Raw genomic sequence first — 23,858 nt, forward strand, 5'->3', positions numbered from 1 at the left:
TAATTTTATACTCTTTTTGGTCAAAAATATTTTTCTTTACACCAATGCTTAGCTCTGGAATTAATAGTTGATTTTCCAAGTTGATGTTGATATAATTTTTATCGTTGCTTGGGCTGATGACGACTTTAAATTCTCTTCCTTGGATACTTCCTTTTAATGTAATTACTTCGTGATCTGTAACTGAAAGAGCTTTATAGGAAAAACTTTCTTCCTTCGTCATTTTAGAATTGAGCTCCATCATTTTTTTTTTCAAAAATTGATCCCATTTTGTTTTGTCGAGATGACTTTAGGTATATATTGAAAGTTCCTCTAGACTTTGTACTTCAAGCCTCCTTTAAAAGTGACTTTTTAATATTTTTTTTATAATTCTTCAAAACTCTTTTAATCAAATTTCCTATTATCCTTAATATTTCAAAACTCCTTTGTATTATTTTTATATATTTCTACTTACACTTTTTTCCTTTTGTACTTTAAAAAGAATATTTAAATATTGTTTCAATTGGCTTCTTTTAAATAACCTTCTATAATAATACCTGCTTTGTACTTATATATATTTTCAAAAAAATTATGACTTGAAATTTTCTTTAAATACCCCTTTATAATATAAAACTTCTCTTTACATATCTTTTATTTATAATATTTTCTTTTTCTTTTTGAAAAGTTACAACCCTAATAAGACATGGCTATTCACCTCTTTGGGGTATAATATAAAATATATGTCCACTTATGTATTTTTGACTCGATAAATGTTCACCACATAAAATGTAAAACTTATCATTCACATAAAGAGTTTTGTATTCCTTTTGTTTTTCTTTTACCTTGAAAATACCATGGGAAATTACCACAGGTTGCTAAAACCACGGGCTTGTAAACTACTCAAGAAAGAATCAAGATAATATTATCTACTCTTCCTTCTCTTACGTATAGTTTTATATATATTTGGAAAGATTCCCTTTTAACTTTATCATGCATTTTTTATCAATAATGTAGAACATTTTAATATAAATGAATGTTCTTTTTCAAAATTTACATCCGACTATATTTATTTATTTTTTTCTTTTTTCTTTTTCTTTTTTAAATCTTTATATGTACTTACTTTATTCTCTTTTTTTCTTTTTTTCTTTGACTATCTTATTTTTTTCTTCCTTTTTTTTGTTTAATGGCCAAAGCCCTGAATGACGAAACCAATGGAATGGAGAATCTCCAAGACTAGTGTAACGAAATGCTTAAATCATGATGAAAACAAGGTTGACGATAGGTTGATGGCCAAAGGTCAGATCAGACGTAGCTTTGATACCAATGTAACGAACACTAGTCGTATACACAACGGAAATATTATAATACTTCATAGACAAATACATCCATCATAGGATAGTAAGTGTAAATTGTATATTATATAAAGAATTGATGTAGGATGATTACAATTGAGAATGAGGGTCTTGTATATATAGCTAGGTAAGTACCCTTTCGCGAACAGGCATGTCTTGGTAAGTACCCTTTCGCGAACAGGCATGTCTCTAAGACATGCCTTTTCATTATTAACTATCTAACCATTAGTTAATTTACTTATTATTTATTATTATATTTATATTATTATGATTATTATTAATATCTATTTATTATCTATTTTTGCATACTTTATGTTCATAACAAACACCATTCATTGATTGTTCGTGTTCCAACATTTTGGATGAGGATGATACACCTGGATCACCATTCCCAACCGGCTCCACACTTGCACCATACACTTGGTAGATGTTCCATGGCCCAGATGAGGATGTGTCTCACCATGGGAGATAAAGGGAGGGCTTATGCCATCATTCTAGCCCATTACTGATGGTTTACAGGCATTACCAATTCACTTGGAGACCCATGAGAATGTCATTGTGCTCTCACACCCACCTAGGGACACCACATGTGACTTGCTAGGTTATTAAGGGGCCAACCCCTTGATCATTGTGTTTGGAACCTCTTCTCTCAACTTGGCACACTTTGGACTCCACTAGGCCTTCTCAATGGCCCAACGACTCATCATGTTTACTATTTTTCCCTCTTGAGAGGCTTTATCTTTGTATTATTGAGCTATCTTGGTGGGCTTGTCACCAAATCATGTCATTATTGTACATTATTTTATTATTTGGGGCATTATTAGGCCAATTAGGTTATTTGAATACTCTATTGGATTGTATAAATAGATGAGAGGCTCATTCATTCCTCTCATCATCACGTGGGTTGGATTAGTATCTCTTGAGATATTTTCGCACTTGTTGTTGGGATGAACTTTTTGGATTTTTCTTGATGCACTATGATGTTTGGATTTTCATTATTGTCTTTGGAGCTTTTTTCTAATGCAAAGTTGATAAATGGATATACTCTCTCTCATGTAAGTGAACTTTTCATGTTGTTCTTGTTATCTTATTTGCAAATGCATGTATATTGTTATCATTATTCTTGTATGGGTTAATGTAATGCAAAATTCTTCTGGGACCTTGAATAAGTGATTTAATGCATGTGTTACTCTTTGAGGGATTGGGTGAATGTTCCTAGAGGCACCTCTTACGTTGAAAGACATCGAAAATTTATCTCCTTTGCAAATTTGAAGTATAAATCCCTATTAACCTAGTTGTTGCCCTTGGGAGGCTAGCGAAGGTCAATTAGGGCTCCTTAGCTCACAAAAATTCTCGATCTAGGTGTATCTTGACTCCATTAAGCCCCATAAGCAAGGCACTGATCCTCACATCCCCTTGGTGGTCAAATTTTCTTTCTTTTCTTCACTTCTCCCAATTCTAGGCCTAACCCTAGAGGGTCACCTAAGGAAACAAGCAAAATATTTTGTAGCCATCCAAACACCTTGAAAATTGGTCCACAACTACATTGGGTCTTCTCAAGGGGTCCGCCGAGTTTGAGCACAATCTGACAGTGGAATACCAAGATATAGCAAGCCCTAGTTATAAGACCATCTCTTTCCCTAGGTTGCTTAGGGTTAGTGTCCTCCCTGGGATCATTGCATTCAAATCTCAAAGGAAAATTAGTCCTTTGATCCTATTCTCTTCCCTAATTAGGTCAAGCCCCTCTTTGGTTGATCAAATCCATATCCTTGACCTAATCTAGGTCCACTTGGGTTCTTTGTGGTCCCACAACTATATAACTCAAACTCCACAAGGATTACATAGAATCCATCTCTCCCCAAGGATCCTTAAGCCTAGGAAGCCCATTGTCAAGGCATATCCTCCAACCCTAGGTCTAGGTATCCTCATAGCCCTTCCTAGAGAGCCAATCACTTTGTTTTCAAATTAAGCAAGTCAATTATTTGATCCTCTCTTGTGAATAGGATTTAGGAATCACCATATCTTACCATTGACCCTATATTCTTGTGATTCCTCTCATATCGGGACTCCTCCCGTCGGTGAAATCTCGTAAAGAGCAAGGAGCTTTCGCTGAGGTGACAATGGGTTATCGCTCCATTGTTGCCCCTTGACCTATTAGTTTCTCTATAGGATCCCCTCCTTGGACACCTTCTAGTTTGAGCAGTAACATAGTCTGTATGATGGAGCTCATAGCCACAAAATATCCCCAGTATCGGCATGGCTTCTTGCTTTCCCCGAAGGTTCCTCTAGCAACAACATATCTTTCAACATCTTGTAAAGTATCATGAAGCCAAAGTGGTCTCTTCCTGGTAGGAAGATCACATGGAGGAGGATCCAAGGGGTCCATAGGTTCCATGGGTTCATCAGCAAAATCTTTCTCAAGTTCAGGCACAGAAGGACCTTCTAGTAGGTCCATGTCATCATCCTTCTTTTCAACAGGAGGAGGAGGGATATCCCTTGCTTTTCTAAAGGCATCATCATCATTGAAAGTTAAATCCCTGCTAAACTCGATATTCCTTTGACTAGGCACATATATTCTAAAAGCTTTAGGATTGTCACAATATCCAACAAATGTACCTTTCTTTCTGGTGGCTTCTAGCTTGTTCCTCTTGTCCTTTGGCACATGGAAGTACACGGGGCAGCCAAAGATTCTCAGGTGTCCAATATCAAGCTTGATACCTATGAACATTTCTTCGGGAGTCTTGTCACCATCGGCTTGATGAGGAATCCTATTTTGAAAATAAACTACTGCATTAGTGGCTTCTCCCTACAGGAACAATGGAGGCTTTTGTTCATGCAACATCGCTCAGGCAGCTTCCATGATGGACCTATTCCTTCTTTCAGCCACACCATTATGCTCGGGATTATATGGTACAACAGTTTGCTTCTTGATTCCAACCTTATTGCAAAAGTCAACGAATTCATTAGAAGTGTATTCTCCATCATTATTAGACCTGAAGACCTTGATTCTTTTACTTGTTTGATTTTCTATTAGTTCCTTGAAATCCTGGAACATATCAAATGCTTCGTCCTTGTGCTTCAAGTAGAATATCCATGTCTTCTAGGAGAAGTCATCCACAAAGATTATGTAATATAGATAGCCACCTAGAGATTTTACCGGCATGGGTCCACATAAATAAGAATGTATGAGTTGTAGAATATCACTGGTCTTGCTTTTGTCAGAGGGGAATGGTCCTCTTGACTTCTTTCCACAGGCATATCCTGAACATATCCCATCATGCTTAGTTTGAACTTCAGGCATTCTAGAAACCATATTCCTTACTTTGGGCAAGGCTTCATAGTGAAGATGAGCAAACCTTTGGTGCCATAGCTCACTTTGATGATTGCTATCATGTACCATTGCTTGCAACGATCTTCCATTGACTCTATAGAGTCCTTCAATTCTAGATCCCAAGGTGAATGCATACCTTATGTGAGATTCCATAGGTCAAGTGAGGACCTTTCCTCTTATGAAGGAAACTCTCATTCCTTTGTCTTCCAAGGTAGATATGGATACAAGGTTCTTTTTTAATCCCGGAACATACACAACATCATGAAGACGAACGTTTTCCCCATAATCTAAATGAAATGTGACAAAACCAAACTCTTCACAAGATAAGTGGAGTTTTTCCCAAGGATGATCTTTAGAATAGTCTCTCCCTCAGCCAAATTTGAGAGGACCTTCCAGTACCCAAAGAAATGTCTAGAAACCCCACTATCTATCAGCTAACTACCACACAAATCCACAAAATGTGGAAATTTCTCATTTCCCACCCCGATTCTCAGTTTCACCTTATTTCTCTCATATAGTTAAATGCCCTTTCCCATATCCATACATTCAACAAGCTGGAAAAAATAAATTTTGCTAAAAACACAAATTCCGGAAATTTTACAGAATGTTGGAAAATGCAAAAATAAAAATCAGCAGGTACAAACAGTCATTTAACACATTTGAACACAGTGATTTTTGGTCAAGGTGACCCTGGAAAAACCCCCTACAACTCTTGGGGAAAACCAGTTCGAGAGCTCTTTCTTATTTCTGAAAAAATGCTTTTTACAGTGAGAAATATTCAGCAAAAATTCAGCAAGCAAACTTTACAACTTATCTCGTTTTCCGTGCCTCACAGCCAACTAAAAACACTAGCAAACAACAAAATAGGACAGCAATAAATGTTGTACGGCCTCCTTGATTTTCGTGCCCACTTTCAGCCTTAAATGCTACTATACGGCCTGCAATAAATGCATTGTACGGACCTCGATTTGTGTGCAGAAAAAACAGCAATACACTGCACAGATTTCCTTGGAAAATGTGCCAGCAAACTGCTCCTCAATTTCTATGCAAACAACTCCTCAATTTCTGTGCAAATAGCTGTACGGATTTCTAGAAAATCGTGCCAAAATCTGCCTTTCACTGTGTGCTAACTCAGCTATACGGATTTGCTAAACTGCTGCCTTGGAATGTGTGCCAAGCTGCTGTCTCCTTCTCCTCCCTGTCCAGAAATCTCCCTTGCTCTCTTGCTCTCCTTCTCTCAATCTGCTCATGAAAGAATGAATGACCTTTTCCTCATTTTCCTCCCTTAATCCAACCCTAAGTGACTTTTGGGTGATCCCTAAATCCAATGGCTGAAATAGATTGAGATCTAGGGCTGAGATTAAACGCTCATTTAAATCTCACATTTTATTTTTTAATTCACCCCACTTTAATAAAGACCCATTTAGTCATTTATTTCCAAAGTCACTTTTCCTTTCTAATTTTACATTGACTTTAATAAAAGTCACTTTAAAATTAGACTTTAGTAACTGTATCACTTAAAGTCACTTTTAAATTAGATTTGACTTTATAAAAATTATAAAGTCACTTTAGGAGAAAAATTAAATTCTTTTGGACACTTTTCCCTAGGCCAAATATCAAAGCCTTAGGGAACCACCTGTCCTCCGGTACCAAATTTCAACACTCCCTCTTACCGAGGAAGGTGTTCCTCACCACACCCATATTGTCTCTGAAGTAGTCATGCTTGCCACGTGGGTAAGGCTTTGGTAAGAATATCTGCAACCTGCTCATCAGTGGGAATATACTCAAGCTTCACAGCTCCCTTCTGAACACAGTCTCTAATGAAATGATATTTGATCCCGATATGCTTTGACATGTCATGAAATACTGGATTCTCCGTGAGTTTAATGCAACTCTGATTATCACAATAAATCACTGAAGGTCTCAACGGCTGACCAAATAAGCCAAACAACATCTTGCGAATCCAAATGGCCTCACAACTAGCTAGACTGGCTGCCATATACTCTGCTTCCGCTGAACTCAATGCTACTAACTGCTGCTTCCGGTTGAACCATGACACTACTGCTGAACCCAACCCAAAACAGCGCCCTGAAGTGCTCTTCCTATCAGAAGGACAACTTGCCCAATCAGAATCAGTATAACCTGCCAATCTCACTCCATCCCCCTGCCTGTAGTCCAAACCATAATCCACTGTCCCCTGCAAGTACCGCAAAATGTGTTTTGCAGCCACCTAGTGAACCTTCCTAGGCTCACACATAAACTGACTCATCGTGTTGATTGCAAAACAAATATCTGGTCTAGTGTTGACCAAATACATCAAGGAACCAATCAGCTGCCTGTACAATGTGGGATCCACCAACTCGGAATCCGAAGCATGAAGCTTCTTCCAGTTGGTGATCATCGGTGTCAACATGGGTCTATAATCCTCCATGTGGAATCTGCCAAGGATGTCCACAATATACTTCCCCTGCCCCAGGGAGAAATGCCCCTCCTCCTGCCAAACCTCAAACCCCAAAAAGTAATGCATCAAGCCGATGTCCTTCATCTCAAACTCCACCGCAAGATCTCTCTTGCAGTGCTCTATGAGTCTCTCTACACCTGTAATGACCAAGTCATCTACATACAGCACCAGAATGAGAGGCTCCTCACCTATCACAATAAAGTAAAGGTTCGGATTTGCCTCTCTTTGTGGAACCCAACCCCTGCAAGTATGTATCTATCCTGGAGTACCAAGCTCTGGGAGCTTGCTTCAAGCCATAAAGGGTCTTCTTCAGTTTGCACACATGGGACTCCTTCCCATGCACCTCAAAGCCCTGTGGCTGCTCAATGTACACCTCCTCCTTAATGAAGCCATTGAGAAATGCAGTGTTCACATCCATCTGGTGGATCTTCCAACCCATCTCTGCTGCTATCGATATAATGGAGCGGATCGAAGTATATCGAGCCACGGGAGCGAAGGTCTCCTCATAATCAACTCCCTCTACCTGGGAGAACCCTCTAGCCACAAACCTCGCTTTGAATTTCTCAATGTTGCCATCTACAGCATGCCTTACCTTGTAAAGCCATCTGGAAGTAACCACGGATTTGCCCTCAGGCCTCGGCACCACCTCCAAAACATCATTCTTCATGATAGAAGAATATTCCTCCTGCATGGCCTCTCTCCAGACCCGCTGGCTAGCTGCCTCCTCATAGCTAGAAGGCTCAGAGTCAAGGATGCTGGTAACCATTGCCATATAGCTACAAAACCTCTCAGGTGATCTACTCTCTCTGATCGGCCTCTTAGGCTCAGCAACAGATGTGGCATCTCTCAAGGTGTCTTGAAGCCACTTAGGCTTCCTCTTCCCTGAGCGCACTTCTCCCATAGGAGAATGAAACTTCTCCTCCCCATCATCATCAGGAGCCTGAACTCCTGACTGTCTGTTTGCTGTCCTCCTGCCTGCACCTAAACCTGTAGAAGTTGAGGTACCGTGTGAACTGTCCATCAGTGGACTCCCTAGTGAACTGCTCTGCATGCTACCCGGAGCACCACCCCTCTGGCTCGGTGAGCCACTGCTCACTGACGGACCTGACATCCTCATAGATGTACCTCCAGATCCTCCTGATCCCTACCCACTGGATCCCTGCGACTGACTCAACTGTTGCTGAGGGTCTGGCTGATCCAGATACTCTAACTCTCGTGATCTCCTAAAGGCCCTATCCTCCTCGAACTTCACATCCCATCTGACAACAACTTTCCTCTGGCAGGAATGTAAATCTGAAAGGCCTTTGAAGTCTCACTGTAGCCCACAAGGATACCCTTCTCTGCGGTGGGCTCTAGTTTGGTCCTCTTCTCCTTGGGTATGTAGGAGTATGTAATGCAACCAAAGATACGAAGATGACCAATATCAGGCTTCTTCTCAGAAAAAGCCTCCTCCGGAGTCATGGGACCCAAAGGCACGATGCGGACTCTTGTTCTGCAAATAAACAGTTGTGTTGCAGGCCTCTACCCACAAGAACAATGGCAACCCCTGATCATGTAACATGGCTTTGGCAACCCCTACGATGGATCTATTCTTCCTCTCCGCAACCCCGTTCTACTGGGGGTTGTAAGGAACAGTGAACTCCCTCCTAATGCCTGCCTCCACACAATAGTCAACAAACTCTCCAAGGGTGTACTCTCCTCCATTGACCGACCTCATGGACTTGATCTTCCGACCTGTCTGTGTCTCCACAAGAGCTCTAAACTCCTGAAACCGCTTGAAGACCTCACTCTTGGTCTTCAAGAAATAAATCCAGGTCCTCCTGGAGTGATCATCAATGAATAAAACATAGTACTCATATCCACTCAAGGAAACATGAGACATCCGACCGCTCACATCAGAATGAATCAAATCAAGCATCCCAGTCGCTCTACTGTCACTGTTGGGAAAAGGGGATATGGCAAACTTACCCATCGCACATCCTCTGCAAGTATCAAAGTGATCAATACTGAAATCTGGCACACCTGTAGTGATCTCCCGCAAGGTCCTCAAGGCTCCATGATACATATGTCCCATCCTGCGGTGCCAAATCTCACACAGCTCAAAACTGCTAGCTCTGCTGTTGGTACTACTGCTCAATGCCACAAGGGACTGGGATGCAAACTTGTACACTTTTGCATGGCGTACACCTATCACTCCAGCTGAATCCGCTGGAGTGCCCCTGGGATACATCAACACCTGTCCTCCCCTAAACAGTACCTCATATCCTCTGTCCTCCAAAGCTGATACGGATATGAGGTTCTTCCTCATCCCTGGCACATAAAGAACATCTGACACCTTCAAGGGAGGTTTGGACTCCCTCTAAAATGTCAATGTCCCCAGACCGACTTCTCTAAAAACTCTGTCATCACCGAGTACTACCTCTATATCAGTGCCACTCTCTGAAAGCTCTGAGAAGTACTCACAGACTCCTGTCATGTGACGTGAAGCCCCACTGTCCACATACCAGATACCCGAAGATGCTCCGCTAATCGAGGGAAAAGCATGCTCCCTCTGAACCTGTGTGGCAGGTGATCCTGCACTAGAGGACTCATACGCAGTGAACCCAAACTCTCGGTCAAAACGAACTGCAAAGTCCTCAACCTCTGCTAAAGCTGCCACGTTCTGGTTCTTCCCTTTCTTCTTCTTCTTCTCCGGACACACAACTGCATAGTGTCCCATATTTTGACAATTCCAACACTTCACCTTGGAATAGTCCTTCTTTGTGTCACCCTGTTTACCTTTACCTTTGCCTTTGCCCCCACCATTGCTTGTGGAAGCCTGCTTCTTCCCTTTGCCTTTCTTGCCTCCTGCCAATAGTGCTACATCCTCTTCCTGCTCAACTGGCTTGGCTGCCCAAGCTGACCTTCCCTGATCTCTGTCTGAATGCAATCATCCCAAAACCTCTCCCATGTGGGAAGGGTCTCATGTGCACAAACCCCATCAGCAAAGTTCATCCATGAACGAGGGAGGCCATTCACTGCAATCCGCACCAACTCAGTGGGTAGAATGACCTCTCCAACTGCTGCCAACTCATCTCTCACATTAGTAATCTTTGTGAGATATCTAGCTGCAATATCATTACCCATCCTAATGGTCTTCAGCTTCTCCTTCAGGACCATTTTCCGGTTCTCATTGGTACTCTGGTAGAGATTGGACAATGTTGTCCACATCTCATGGGCATTTCTCTTTCCTCTCACATGAGGAATGCAATGGTCTTTGACTCCGTCTAGAATCAGTCTCTTACCCTTGTCGTTCTTTTTATTATAATCAGCCAACTGAGTGGCATTAGTAGGCACAACAACAGGGTTCTGTGTGGTATGCACCATGCTGTCCCAGACTTCTGCCTCCTCAAAGATACTCTGCATTATCTCCTTCCAAACGCTGTAATTGGTATGCCCATCCAACCTATCCTCCACCCTCAATCCCAATGACATCCTGCTGTCCTAAAACTGAAAAATAGCACTGTTGTAGTAAAGATAACATTGTTGTTTGTGAAAAATCAACTTGCTGGAATTTCTGAGTGAAAAAATCAACAGGCTGTAATTTTCCTCCTTGCTGTCTGAAACTGCACTGCAGCACTCAAGCTCTGATACCATGTAGAAATTTCTCATTTCCCACCTCGGTTTTCAGTTTCACCTTATTTCTCCCATATAGTTAAATGTCCTTTCCCATATCCATACATTCAACAAGCTAGAAAAATAAATTTTGCTGAAAACACAAATTCTGGAAATTTTACAAAATGCTGGAAAATGCAGAAATAAAAAGCAGCAGGTACAAACAGCCATTTAACACATTTGAACACAGTGATTTTTTGTCAAGGTGACCCTGGAAAAGCCCCCTACAACTTTTGGGGAAAACCAGTTCGAGAGCTCTTTCTTATTTCTGAAAAAAATGCTTTTTACAGTGAGAAATATTCAGCAAACAAACTTTACAACTTATCTCGTTTTCCGTGCCTCACAGCCAACTGAAAACACTAGCAAACAGCAAAACAAGACAGCAATAAATGTTGTATGGCCTCCTCGATTTTCGTGCCCACTTTCAGCCTTAAATGCTGCTATACGGCCTGCAATAAATGCATTGTACGGACCTCGATTTGTGTGCAGAAAAAACAGCAATACATTGCACAGATTTCCTTGGAAAATGTGCCAGCAAACAGCTCCTCGATTTCTATGCAAACAGCTCCTCAATTTCTGTGCAAACAACTGTACGGATTTCTAGAAAATCGTGCCAAAATCTCCCTTTCATTGTGTGCTAGCTCAGTTGTACAGATTTGCTAAACTGCTGCCTTGGAATGTGTGCCAAGCTGCTGTCTCCTTCTCCTCCCTGTCCAGAAATCTCCCTTGCTCTCTTGCTCTCCTTCTCTCAATCTGCTCATGAAAAAATGAATGACATTTTCCTCATTTTCCTCCCTTAATCCAACCCTAAGTGACTTTTGGGTGATCCCTAAATCCAATGGCTGAAATAGATTGAGATCTAGGGCTGAGATTATATGCTCATTTAAATCTCACTTTTTATTTCTTAATTCACCCCACTTTAATAAAGACCCACTTAGTCATTTATTTCCAAAGTCACTTTTCCTTTCTAATTTTACATTGACTTTAATAAAAGTCACTTTAAAATTAGACTTTAGTAACTTTATCACTTAAAATCATTTTTAAATTAGATTTGACTTTATAAAAATTATAAAGTCACTTTAGGAGAAAAATTAAATTCTTTTGGACACTTTTCCCTAGGCCAAAGATCAAAGCCTTAGGGAACCACCTATCCTCCAGTACCAGATTTCAACACAAAAGAGGAACTAGAAAGAGTAGAAATAAGAATATATTCAGATTGAGTAGTAGCTAAATTATTTCCATACCTTGAGATTCTTGATCTCTTTGAGGACGATAGCCTTCTTCACGATCATCAGGAGCATCTCTCCTTCTATCTCCTCTTCTTCTTCTATCATCGCCTCTTCTTCTATCATTAAACATGTTGTTGTTGAAGCCACGATTGTTGTTGTAGTTGGACCTTGGAGCATCTCTCTTTTCTGGACAATATCGTGCATAGTGACCATGCTTGTGACAATTGTAGCATTCAATTTTCCTTAATCTTCTATTGGAGTCCTTTGATTCAAGGACAAGCTTTCTTGAACCAGATGGTCTTCTTCTTCCTTTCCTTTTCTTATCTTGTGCAGCAAATGTAGAGGGATCTCCTTCATGCTTTTGAATTCTCCCTCTAGATATCATCCTGGTTCTTCTTGAGTGCACTTGCCAACGAGCTCATCAAATTTCGAGAACTTATCATTGTTGCTTAAGTAGTAACGAAGTTTTCCCAAATAGGAGGAAGGCCTTCAAGAGTAGCGAGCACTAGCTCTCTATCAGATATAGGTTCTCTAGCCGTCTACAACTAATCCCTAAGTTGGGATATCCTCATGACATATGATTGCACAGTTTCCCCTTATTCATCTTAATGTCCTTGAGTTGATTCTTCAAGGAAAGAATGTAATTCAAATTGTTGACGTCATACATCCCAACTAGCTTGTCATTGATATCCTTGGACTTCTTCAACTTAGCAATGCAAGCAACCTGATCTTTCAAAGAATCTATAATAATTTTCTTTTCTTTGATCTCACATTTCTTGTACTTGGCCTTGACAGTAGCAGAAACATTCTTCGGGGGCTCAGTACCTTTCCTTCCACATATTCCAAAACATCATTTTCATCCAAGGTTACTTCCAACCTGATCTTCCAAGTGACAAAGTTTGATGAGTCATTCAACTTCTCTGAATCCTTGAAGTATGAGGTAGACATCTTGACCAAGTCAAATAGGCTCCTTCAACTTCTTTCAAAGATGATTGCTTCAAAGGTGATTGCTTTTGTCTCTTGTCTCCTTGGGCTTGTCTTCACCTCAGCTTTGATACCATGTTAATTTTCCACTGTTCTATGCTTAGCACAATCACTTAGTCCAATTCTTCTTCAATTAGCAATCACTTTTCAAATAAATTTAATCTTCCGATGAAAAAAAGCAATTATAAATAGAACAGTAATTCAAATGCAATAGAAGATAAACAAGAACAACAACAAGAGAGACACAAGATTTGGTCAAAGACCATGGAAAAACCCACAATGGGGAAAACCCTTTAAAATTCTTCTTCTATTAGATTGTCATCAAATGTTCAGCAAAGAGATACAATGTTCCAATTTATTAACAAAGAGTCAAAGTCAAATCTTTGATTATCCAAGTACTCAAACAACCAATATACAAAACATGAGCCTTAAAGTCAAATCTAGTCAACAAGTCAAATCTGCAAATTTTGTCAAAGTCAACAGCAGCAAATGTTGCCCTAACCAGTCCACAATTAAACGGTCAAACTTCCTCCAAATGAGCTCAATCAATAGTCAAACAACTTAGCCTTCCTTGCTGGGCAAACCTTAGTCAAAACAGTGCATAATAACTCGGACAAAGGAGAGAGAGAGGTTGTGGTCAAACTTCAAATTTTATGCGGTCAACCCAAGTCAAACAGCCCATAAAAGTTTGATCCTTTGCCCAAAGAATTCAGCCTCCAAAAATCTAAATTTTCCAAGCCAAAGTTGATCAACAGCTTTGTCAAACTAGCCCAATTTGAAAGTCAGCACAGAAATCAGAGATTGCCTCCTTCCCTTCGCACATATGAACTCGTACCTATTGGAAAAGTAACTAGTTTCGGTCTTCATAATGTTGGAAAATGTAACTACGTTCGATCTTCAATAATGTACTTGAGTCATCATGTAATGTACTTGTCAAAAGAATAAAGAAAAGAATTTTTATTCCTATTATTGTGACTTATTAAAGCATGGGTGTCATGCTTGGGTCACCATGTTTTAGGTCAAAGTCCCCATTGAGGACTTCTAAGATTTATTCCGAATCTATAGAATTATTGTACATTTAAAGAGACCCTTCTTGGACTTTTGAATCATGTAAAAAGATTTAGTATTGAGTCAAATATGAATTATGGAACCTCCACACCATGTCGGCCTAAGGGAAGATCAAGTCGACCTAAGACCCTATTCGACCCCACAAGAAGCCTATAAAAGGAAGGACATCGAATTCATTTGGAGCATCACTTCTCATCAAGTTTGAATTCTCTCTACTGGGCAGAAGTGTGAAGTGGGTAGCTGGGAAAGTCTGTTGTCGGGAAGCTGAAGTAAATGTGAGTTTGGGTGAGTCTAAGGTGTCAAGGAAAATCGAAATTTTGGTACTGGTCTCTCTCTGTTTCGTGCTCTGGATTGGGAAATCGAAGTCTTCCAAGTTGGATTGTTGTCGGAAGCTGTTAGTTGTTGCAAGTTGCTGCATAGTCGAAGTTGCTGGGAAGAGGTCAATCTTCTGGAGGCTAACTTGGTGTGGAGGGAAGGTTTGGTCTTGGTCTAGGGTGAAGAGTCTCAAAGAATACTATTGAAAGGAAGAATTACTTTGACTAGGTTTTCCCCCGAGAAGGGTTTTTCCCTGGCATGTGCCTACATCTTGTGTTCATTGTTTTATGTGTTGCTGCTTTTGGTAATTGCTTGATGAACTAAAGAAAGAAGATATAAAGAATCGTAATAATAAGAAACATCACAAGTAATTATCAAGATCAAGAAAATCTTTACTACCTTTCTGATTTTCCAACATGGTATCGAAGATTTGGTGAAGAAGGAAGAAAAAGGCAGATCCATTCATAGGCATTATCTCAGGGAAAGAGTTTATTATATTCAAGGAAGATGTCTAACTCAATCAAGGGTGAGAACAAGCTTGAAGGAGAATCTAACTTCAAATCGTGGAAGAAGAGGATTGGCCTAATCCTCGAGAAGAACAAGGTGTTGGATTTGGTAAAAGGAAATATAAAGAAGCCTACAAAAGAAGTCGATGATGCCAACAAAGTGAAATTCAAGGATTTAGAATTGGTGGTTATGACTCTAATGGTAGAAGGGATAAAAAACAATCTTGTCCCATTCATAGCTAACATCAATCATGCTCAGGAGATGTATGAAGCCTTATCGAAGTTGTTCACTATTAAGAACATCAGTCAAGTAGCAAGTTTGAAAAATGAGCTGAGGAATACGAAGATGACTAAAGAAGATACTGTGGCAACCTTCTTTGTGAAGATAACTAGACTCAGGGATGATCTCTTGGCCATCGATGAGATTGTTCCGAACAAAGAATTGGTGATCACTGTTATATTAGGATTGCCACCCTCTTGGGTGCATTTGCTTCAAGTCTCAACAGTTGGAAGGTAGCTCCCAACTTTGAAGAATTATGGATCGCATGTAGTCAAGAAGAATTAACGATCTCAATGGTTGCCAATCCTAAAGAAGTATCAAATGCTTATCTTGCTCATCATAAAGGAAAGAGATCGAAGGGACCAAGGAAGAAAGTTGACATGTCTAAGATAGAGTGCTATCAATGTCATAAGAAAGGTCACTACAAGAGTGACTGTCCCGAGAATCCAAGGAATAAGAAGAGAGGAAGAGATCAAGCCAACTTTGTTGAAGAACGAGACTCAAAGAAAGTCAAGCCTTAAGAATCCAACATTAGGGACTTACACTATTAAGTCATCTACTTTACATAACTTGTTTTATATGTTTTAGAGTTTATAGGTTATAAAAATATTTTGGAAAAGACATTTTTGTATTGTTTAAAGTTTGTAGGTTTCCCTCAAGCTTTGGAGGGAGCTCCCAACCAGTGTTGTGAAAATCGCGATAAAATGAAAAAATCGCGATTTTTTCCCTCTGCCGATAAAATCACGATAATTAAACGAAAAAATTGCCCGATTTTTTTTGCCGATTTTTATTGAAAAATCGTGATAAAAACTTAAAAAATCGTCGGGGGTCGCAACAGCATAGTTTTATAACGTTTTTTGGGTTTTTTCATGCAATTTTTTTTTGAAAGAAACAAATAATTTTTTAGTGGGGCAGCTTAATGATCAAGTCTAGGCCCTAGTATGGATATGTTATTCATGGTAATGTTAAATTCTTAAAGTAAAAGTGACATTCTCCTTAATCTTCATTTTCATCCTTTTACTTAAATTTTTAACATTACCATGAAACGACTCAGGATGTTTGAGAGTGGTTCCAGCCTCATTGGATTTCATATGGAGAAAGTAGAACTTTAGATTTCATTTAAAATCTAGCAGACTTATCAGTTTTTCAGGATTTCAAGATTGGGAGATTGTAATGTTTCTAGGTGACACCACCTGCCGGGGCTACCCTTTCCACCAGTAGAGGACGTGGTCTACCTCCTATAGCTCCTACTTCTAGTTCTTCAGCTTCTAGAGCACATCAGACTCCACTGCCATCTCCACCAGTACAGGCACCAGCATCTACATCTAGAGGGAAAGGGAAAGTTGTGGCATTTTCTCGCAAGAGGGGCAGAGGAAATCAATAGGATTAGACTTTCATTTTATCGTATTCATTATGACATGATGAGATACATTATCATATTTTTTGTTGATATTTTGAGGCTGAGTTGGGACTCAGGAGTCAAGACTTACTATTCAGGACATGATTCAATGTTATGTGTGATTTTAGCGCTAGAAATGATATTAAACATCTTATAAATTAGTTTTTTTTATCATATTTATGTGTCAATGTATTTATTTTATGTTGTAGATGGTTTAGATATTAAAAAATTTGAAAAAAAAAATGAATATTTTTGTACCAAACGATTATTTTTTCCCGATAATTCCGATTTTTTCCGATTTGTTCCCCGCGCCAATTTAATCCCGATCACGATTTTCACAACATTGCTCCCAACCTAAGTCACCGGATTCGTCCTAAACCCCCTGCGAATCCCGAATCCGGCGAATCCGACACGATTCGTCCGGATTCGTGTCCAAATCACAGGACACGTCGTGTCCGAGGGCGTGTCACGATTTTGGGACACATGTCCTGTTTCCAGGACTTGCTAAGCTCAGTGCGGGAAAGAAAAGGGCGTGTTTGCTCATTAATATTTTCATTTGGCAAGTGATTTGTGTTGTTGCAACAAGGAGTAGAGCATTTTGGCAGCTTCATGATCAAGTCTAGGCCCTAGTATTGATACGCTATTCATGGTAATGTTAAATTCTTAAAGTAAAAGTGACATTCTCTTTAATCTTCATTTTCATCCTTTTACTTAAATTTTTAACATTACCATGAAATGAATCAGGATGTTTGAGAGTGGTTCCATCCTCATTGGATTTCATATGGAGGAAGTAGAATTTTAGATTTCATTCAAAATCCAGCAGACTTATCAGTTTTTCAGAATTTTTAAGATTGGGGGATTGCAATGTTTCCATTGAATTTTGTCATGTATTAGGGTATGGAACTCGTATTTAATCAAGAGCACCAAACCAAGAGCTTCTGAATATGTCACTCTCGCTCCCAAGTAACATTGTTCCTGATGATATGGGTCTAGACACCACTGTTGCGTTGGCATTGGCCAACATGGATCTCAATGATCCAGTGCTAGAGCCTGTTAGATTTGATGACTTAGAGGGGTCAACCTCCATACCAGGCTCCAGCAGATGCAGAGGCGACTATGGATACAGGGGAGGAGGAGGATGCAGAGGAGAGCAATGGGGACCATGATGATGGGGACAGTGACACTGATTCTGATGTTGATTGATGCCTTGAGGCTTGTATACCTGTAGTTGTTTTATATTTTTCTATTTCTATTTGCCATTGGCATTGCACCAACACTATCTATGTAACACATTTTGATTTGATGACTTAATGAGAAAACTACAATTGTCTTAAAATTTGTGTAAGAAATATGATAATATCTAATTTTTAATATATATATATATATATATATATATATATATATATATATATATATAATAAAATAATATATAACGTGTCCTAATATGTCCTGTTCCGGGGGGTCAGCGTGTCCGAATCTGACACCACGAATCTCAAATCCTATGTGTCCCGAATCCCCGTGTCAGGTGACTTAGCTCCCAACAACTCTCAAAGATAAGTATATCATGTCTTTTCAGTTTTGAGTTCATGTGCTCATTTAGTTTTAATTATATTAAATACTAATCACCTTTCTCACTCTGTTGACTTGGTTAGGGAAAAACATCTGCAAGAAGGAAGGATCTCTCAAGACGAGTTTAGTCAAGAAACAAAGGTATGCTTTGAATACATTGATTGAAAAGATTATTCATTTGATGATCTATAACTAACTTTGTTATGACTAGTTGTATTGAATCTTAGTGATTCTTGTTTGCGTGATTCATCTCTTGATAAATCTACCCACCCCACTCTTAACTGTTTCGGTAGAACCCTAGACAGGTTCTGGAAAACCCTAACCGAATGGTATGCTAATGTGAATGTTTGAAATCCTAAGCTGCTTAGGGTGAATGTGAAATGTTAGTTGAAGTTTTATTGATGATGCCTTGTTTGGGATTTTGGTGTGATTTAGAAATCCTAACTTATTAAGGTTGAATGATAAGGTCTAAAATCCCAGAACCTTTGAAATATAGGGTTTGCTATGTTTCTACATTGGAACCCTAACACATTAGGGTTTGGTGGAATGTGTGAGCGAGATCCTTATATTGACTTTGAAATGGTTTCCTTGGTATGTGTGTGTTTGTCTAATCAAACACTAGTGTAATCAAACCCTAGTGTAATCAAAATGATTGTGTGTCTAACTCGTATTTGATATTGTTGTGAAGTTGGGTTTGACTAACACATGATATGAAATATATTTGCATGATGATGAAATCTAGGCATATATAGATATGTCCTTTTGGTTGAAATCTTAGGTTGGTCTAGGTCAAGATGTATTAATGTTATTGGACATATGATATGCTTATGTATGGTTATGAATTCCTAGATATGTGTGTTGATCTAGTCATTGATGCTTATGAGTCTTAGGATTTAATGAAGTCCTTGTCTGAGATTCTAGGATGATGATATCTGGAAATGTAGGGTGTTATAGCTAAACCCTCGTGAAGTTAAATTGTCTAGTATGTGTGATATGACAATCTGAAATCTATTATATGATTGTTGAAAATGAAAATCTAGGGTTTTGCAGTTAAAACCTAGTAGTGACATTGTCTAGTGTGAAATGTAACAATCTGAGATCTATACATGTAATGATTGTTGAGATTGTTGAAATTGGAATCCTAGGGTTTTGGAGTTGAACCTTAGTCAAAGTAGAAATCTCTGATGAATATTGACAATATGATAATTTCAGATTTGTTCAAATTTGAATTTTTGGTTGAGTTTGATGATTGCTCAGAAATCTAGGGTTTGCAAACTAACCCTAGTGGTAGCTGGTCATGATAATGACTGATTTATGGTTGATTGAAAATCTAGGGGTTTGGAACTAACCCTAGTGGAAGTTGGTCATGTTAATGACTAAGCTGTGATTGACTTTGATTGATTCTTTTGTATGAAATCCGAGATTTATATGAATCCCTAGTGAGAAGTCTAACATATGTATTTTGAAAGGTTGTTAGATATATAATTGTGTAAATTGTTTCTCGGGTTTTCTATATGTTGTAGTAAGGTATGTCATACCTTTGGGAGACATATTGAAACCCTAGATGGAATGAATGTTGTTATAAAATACTCTAGGGTGTATAGTGTATAAAGTCCCTAGCAAGATGTTGAAGAGTATATGTCTCTTGTTTGTGACTGAGTTTGGATATTTGATATATATAAATATGAAATGCTTCCGTGATTTTGATATGGCTAACATCATGCTTCTATAGATTCGATTGTACTTGCTATTGAAGTTGTGTACGTACACAATCTTCAACTTGGTGAAGATGCTCATTGATGTGATAAGCATGATGGGGATGATGATAACTCTGATGAAATGGTTGGAAGCCACGAAAGATTCTCCGATGTCAAAAAGAGGAAGTTGATCTCCCGGAGGAAGCATGAATAAAAGAGATCTCCCTAAGATTAAGAGGGAGTCCAGATAAAGAGGTGCTTCCTCGTTGAGAGGGAGGGCATAGCTTGGTATTAATTGAAGAATGAATTTTGAAGGATATGTTGTTGCATGAGAAGTAGGAAGGAAAACATATGATCGAGGAATCTTCTGTCAAAGATTCGGTTGATAGTCCTACTATGGACAGTTGAGAAGCAACATCTGTTGTCTATAAGACCCCGGAGGTTTGTGTTTGATTATGTACATGTGAAAGTATACTATTGATTAGGGTTGTGTTTGTACAGGGGAATCTCTCGAAAGAAAGCATGTTGGTTACCAATCAGTTTGATTGGAAGAGATTGGTTATTCTTGATCTGCTGGATCAAGGGGTGTTGACGCTTTGCGAGTGAAGCATTGCTTGGGCAGCCATCTGGCTGGCACTTAGTGTTGATGTCTGGGTCCCGAAGTTGGAAAGGTGGTGTTGCTTATTAAGCTCTGTTTTGGATACATACCAAGATTTTTGGGTTGGTGCTTAGCAAGTAAGCTTGATGGTACCTAGAGGGGCTAAAAGCTTGAGTCCATCTTAGTCCCACTTGGATAGATTTCCCTGGTCAAGAATCTAGTCCATGGCATTGTGGTGCCTAAATTGTTGAGTGACTAGTTGGATAGATTGCCCTGGTCAGGAATCTAGTCCATGGCATTGTGGTGCCTAAAGTTCTTCACGGTTCATATAGTTTGAAATCTTCCATTGTATATGTACATTATGAATACCTCCCTAGTTAAGAGGGAGTGTTGGAAAATGTAACTATGTTCGGTCTTCAATAATGTACTTGAGTCATCATGTAATGTACTTGTCAAAAGAATAAAGAAAAGAAATTTTATTATTATTATTGTGACTTATTAAAGCATGGGTTTCATGCTTGGGTCACCATGCCTCAGGTCTATAGAATTATTGTACATTTAAAGAGACCCTTCTTGGGCTTTTGAATCATGTAAAAAGGTTTAGTATTGAGTCAAATATGAATTATGGAACCTCCACACCATGTCGGCCTAAGGGAAGATCAAGTCGACCTAAGACCCTATTCGACCCCACAAGAAGCCTATAAAAGGAAGGACATCGAATTCATTTGGAGCATCACTTCTCATCAAGTTCGACTTCTCGCTACTGGGCAGACGTGCGAAAATCTTGTTGTTAAGCAGAAGTGCGAAGTGGGTAGTTAGGAAAGTCTGTTGCTCAAAATTCGAAGTAAATGCGAGTTTGGGTGAGTCTAAGGAGTCAAGGAAAATCGAAATTTTGGTTGTGGTCTCTCTCTGTTTTGTGCTCTGGATTGGGAGATCGAAGTCTTCCAAGTTGGACTACTGCCGGAAGCTGTTAGCTGCTGCAAGTTGTTGCATAGTCGAAGTTGCTAGGAAGAGGTCAATCTTCTAGAGGCTGATTTGGTGTGGAGGGAAGTTCTGGTCTTGGTCTAGGGTGAAGAGTATCAAAGAATACTATTGAAAGGAAGAATTACTTTCACTAGGTTTTCCCCTCGAGGGGGGTTTTGCCCTTGCATGTGCCTACATCTTGTGTTCATTGTTTTATGCGTTGTTGATTTTGGTAATTGCTTGATGAACTAAAGAAAGAAGATATAAATAATCGTAATAATAAGAAACATCACAAGTAATTATCAAGATCAAGAAAATATTTACTGCCTTTCTGATTTTCCAACACATAATTGTTGTTGTACTCATTTCAATATGTATCTTGTGTAACAAACAAAAGAAGAAAAGAAAAAGTTATTATTTTGAAGCATGGGTTTCATGCTCTTTATTGATGGTCTTCTAGGTAAAAGCATGTTCTTCATGCTTCTAGGGTTTGTTAGGTCATAGGATTTACTGTCATGAATCAAGATAGTCAACATCGTGTTTCTAAGACCCTTTTGGGCAAAATATATCTTGTAAAAGAAGTTATTTTGGGTCTAGAAAGTCCAGGAAAACTCCAAAGTACATGTTAGCCCTGGCAACTTCAAGTCGGCCTAAAGAAGGGGATTCGACCCGTTGGAAAGGCAATATAAAGGAGCAAATTCAACCTCATTTGGCACTCATCATATCACAAGTTCAATCTCAAGAGAAGAAGTTCGATCTAAGGCTAGAAGAGGCAAGAAAAGAGGAGCGAAGGTCTAGAAGAAAAAAGGAATCCAAGAAATCAAGGAAAAACTTGTTTTTTGGCTCTATCTCTCTCACGCGTGTGAAATTCTAGGGTTTTTGCAGCTACAAAGGAGGCCGAAATTGCAAGTTCGAGTTGCAGTAGAACGAATTGCAGTATCAAGTCACTGGGCGAAGGAATATTTTATCTTTACCATGTTGACCTTAGAAGGATTTGTCTTGATCAAGGAAGGATCGCTTAAAGGAGTTGGATTAGGGTTTCTGCAGCAGCTACAAGGCTGAAGTTGCGGGACGAAGCTACAGGACAAAGTTGCAGGGTCGAAGCTGTGGTCAAAGTTACAACTAGAAGTTGGTTGATGTAGGATTGAGCTGTGGTGATCTGATTCTGTTGGAAAGGCTGACTTGGTACTTGGAGGAGGGCTTGGTTTTGTTGCCTTGTTTGAAGCAGATTCTATAAGAAGAGAAGATTTTTCTGGGTTTTTCCCTGGCTTAGAGCCTAATATTTGTGTCCATTGTCTCTATTGTCTGTGCTTTCAGTAGATCTGCTAGGCTAATGAATCGTTGGGTGCTAGATTCGCAGGAAAATTAACATGGTATGGAAAATTAATGAAGAATCGTTGATTGGGCAGAATCTGGTTGTGTCATTGTGATTGAGATTGGTTATGTGAAATTTTGCTTCCGCTAATTAACATAAAAACTTAGTTGTGCTTTCATTCAATAGATTTGCAATCTGCTAGGTTAATGAATTATTGCCAGGTGCTAGGTTTGCAGGAAAATTAACAATCATGTGAGCTGTCGTGATATGTAAGAGATGTAAGAGAATCTCTAAGACCTGTATGGAATATGCCATTAGGAAATTTGCTATGAACACTCTGCATGGAGGAATCCCACCAAAGTTGGAAAGTTCTTGAGGAGCCCAAGAATTGATAGGTTGTATAAGTACTTGTATTCTTGCTTATTTCTCCTTCCTCACAATATTTTAACATGATACCATAATGCCAACAACATGAACTAGAAGTAGCACTAGAACTAAACATACATCTTAATATCTGCATGAGTGGGCCCTAAAGTAAAACAAGAAAGGAAAAAAATTGAATCCAACAACATCAGTTAGAAGTAGCACTAAAACAAAATATATATCTTAATATCTGCATGAGTGGGCACTAAAGGAAAACAAGAAGAAAAGAAAGAAGAAACGAAAAAAGTTAATCCAGGCAATGAAAGATCTTTAACGGAGAAGAAACCAACAAGTTAAAAACATTTATTGGAAAAACAAAGTGTTCTGTGTTTATATACAGTACAATGTATCTCAAGGAAACAAACTTCAAAGTAATTTTGTTCTATGCTTGGACATCAGCTGAAAGCCATAAAAAAAATGTCATATTGCAATGCAGCATCTCATTATCTAAACAAGATTACATAAATTGAACTCACCCTTTTTTGTGAGCCTTCAACCCAATATTTGTTTGGCTTTGTATACCTGAGCCTACCAACCTTTGTTACAGTAACATTGTCACAGTCCTGAATATATCATCAAACACCAAACAAATAAAATTCCAAAGTGATCATTTTTATTTGAAGAGTGGAACAATAAAGGATTGAAAATGGCCATTCTAGTTAGAAAAATCATTAAAATAAGTCATAATAAACATTATCCAGGGAAGTATAATATCTGAAAGAAATTTACAAAAAGAAA

The 23,858-nt window shown here is 39.0% G+C and overlaps 1 protein-coding gene across 1 annotated transcript in view; it reads right to left on the reverse strand.

The window, feature by feature from the left end:
- Window positions 1–23,858, reverse strand: part of LOC149213437 (uncharacterized) — a 231,472-nt gene that overhangs the window by 180,896 nt on the left and 26,718 nt on the right. Inside the window, exon 3 of the mRNA XM_089390759.1 lies at window positions 23,597–23,683. Within this exon, the coding sequence (XP_089246885.1) occupies window positions 23,597–23,683 (87 nt within the window). The remainder of the gene's footprint in view (window positions 1–23,596; window positions 23,684–23,858) is intronic.

The sequence above is a fragment of the Pinus tabuliformis genome, chromosome 1_1 (genome assembly GCF_031772625.1).
Source record: "Pinus tabuliformis cultivar Carrire ecotype Pingquan chromosome 1_1, CPIR1, whole genome shotgun sequence".
NCBI lineage: Eukaryota > Viridiplantae > Streptophyta > Pinopsida > Pinales > Pinaceae > Pinus > Pinus tabuliformis.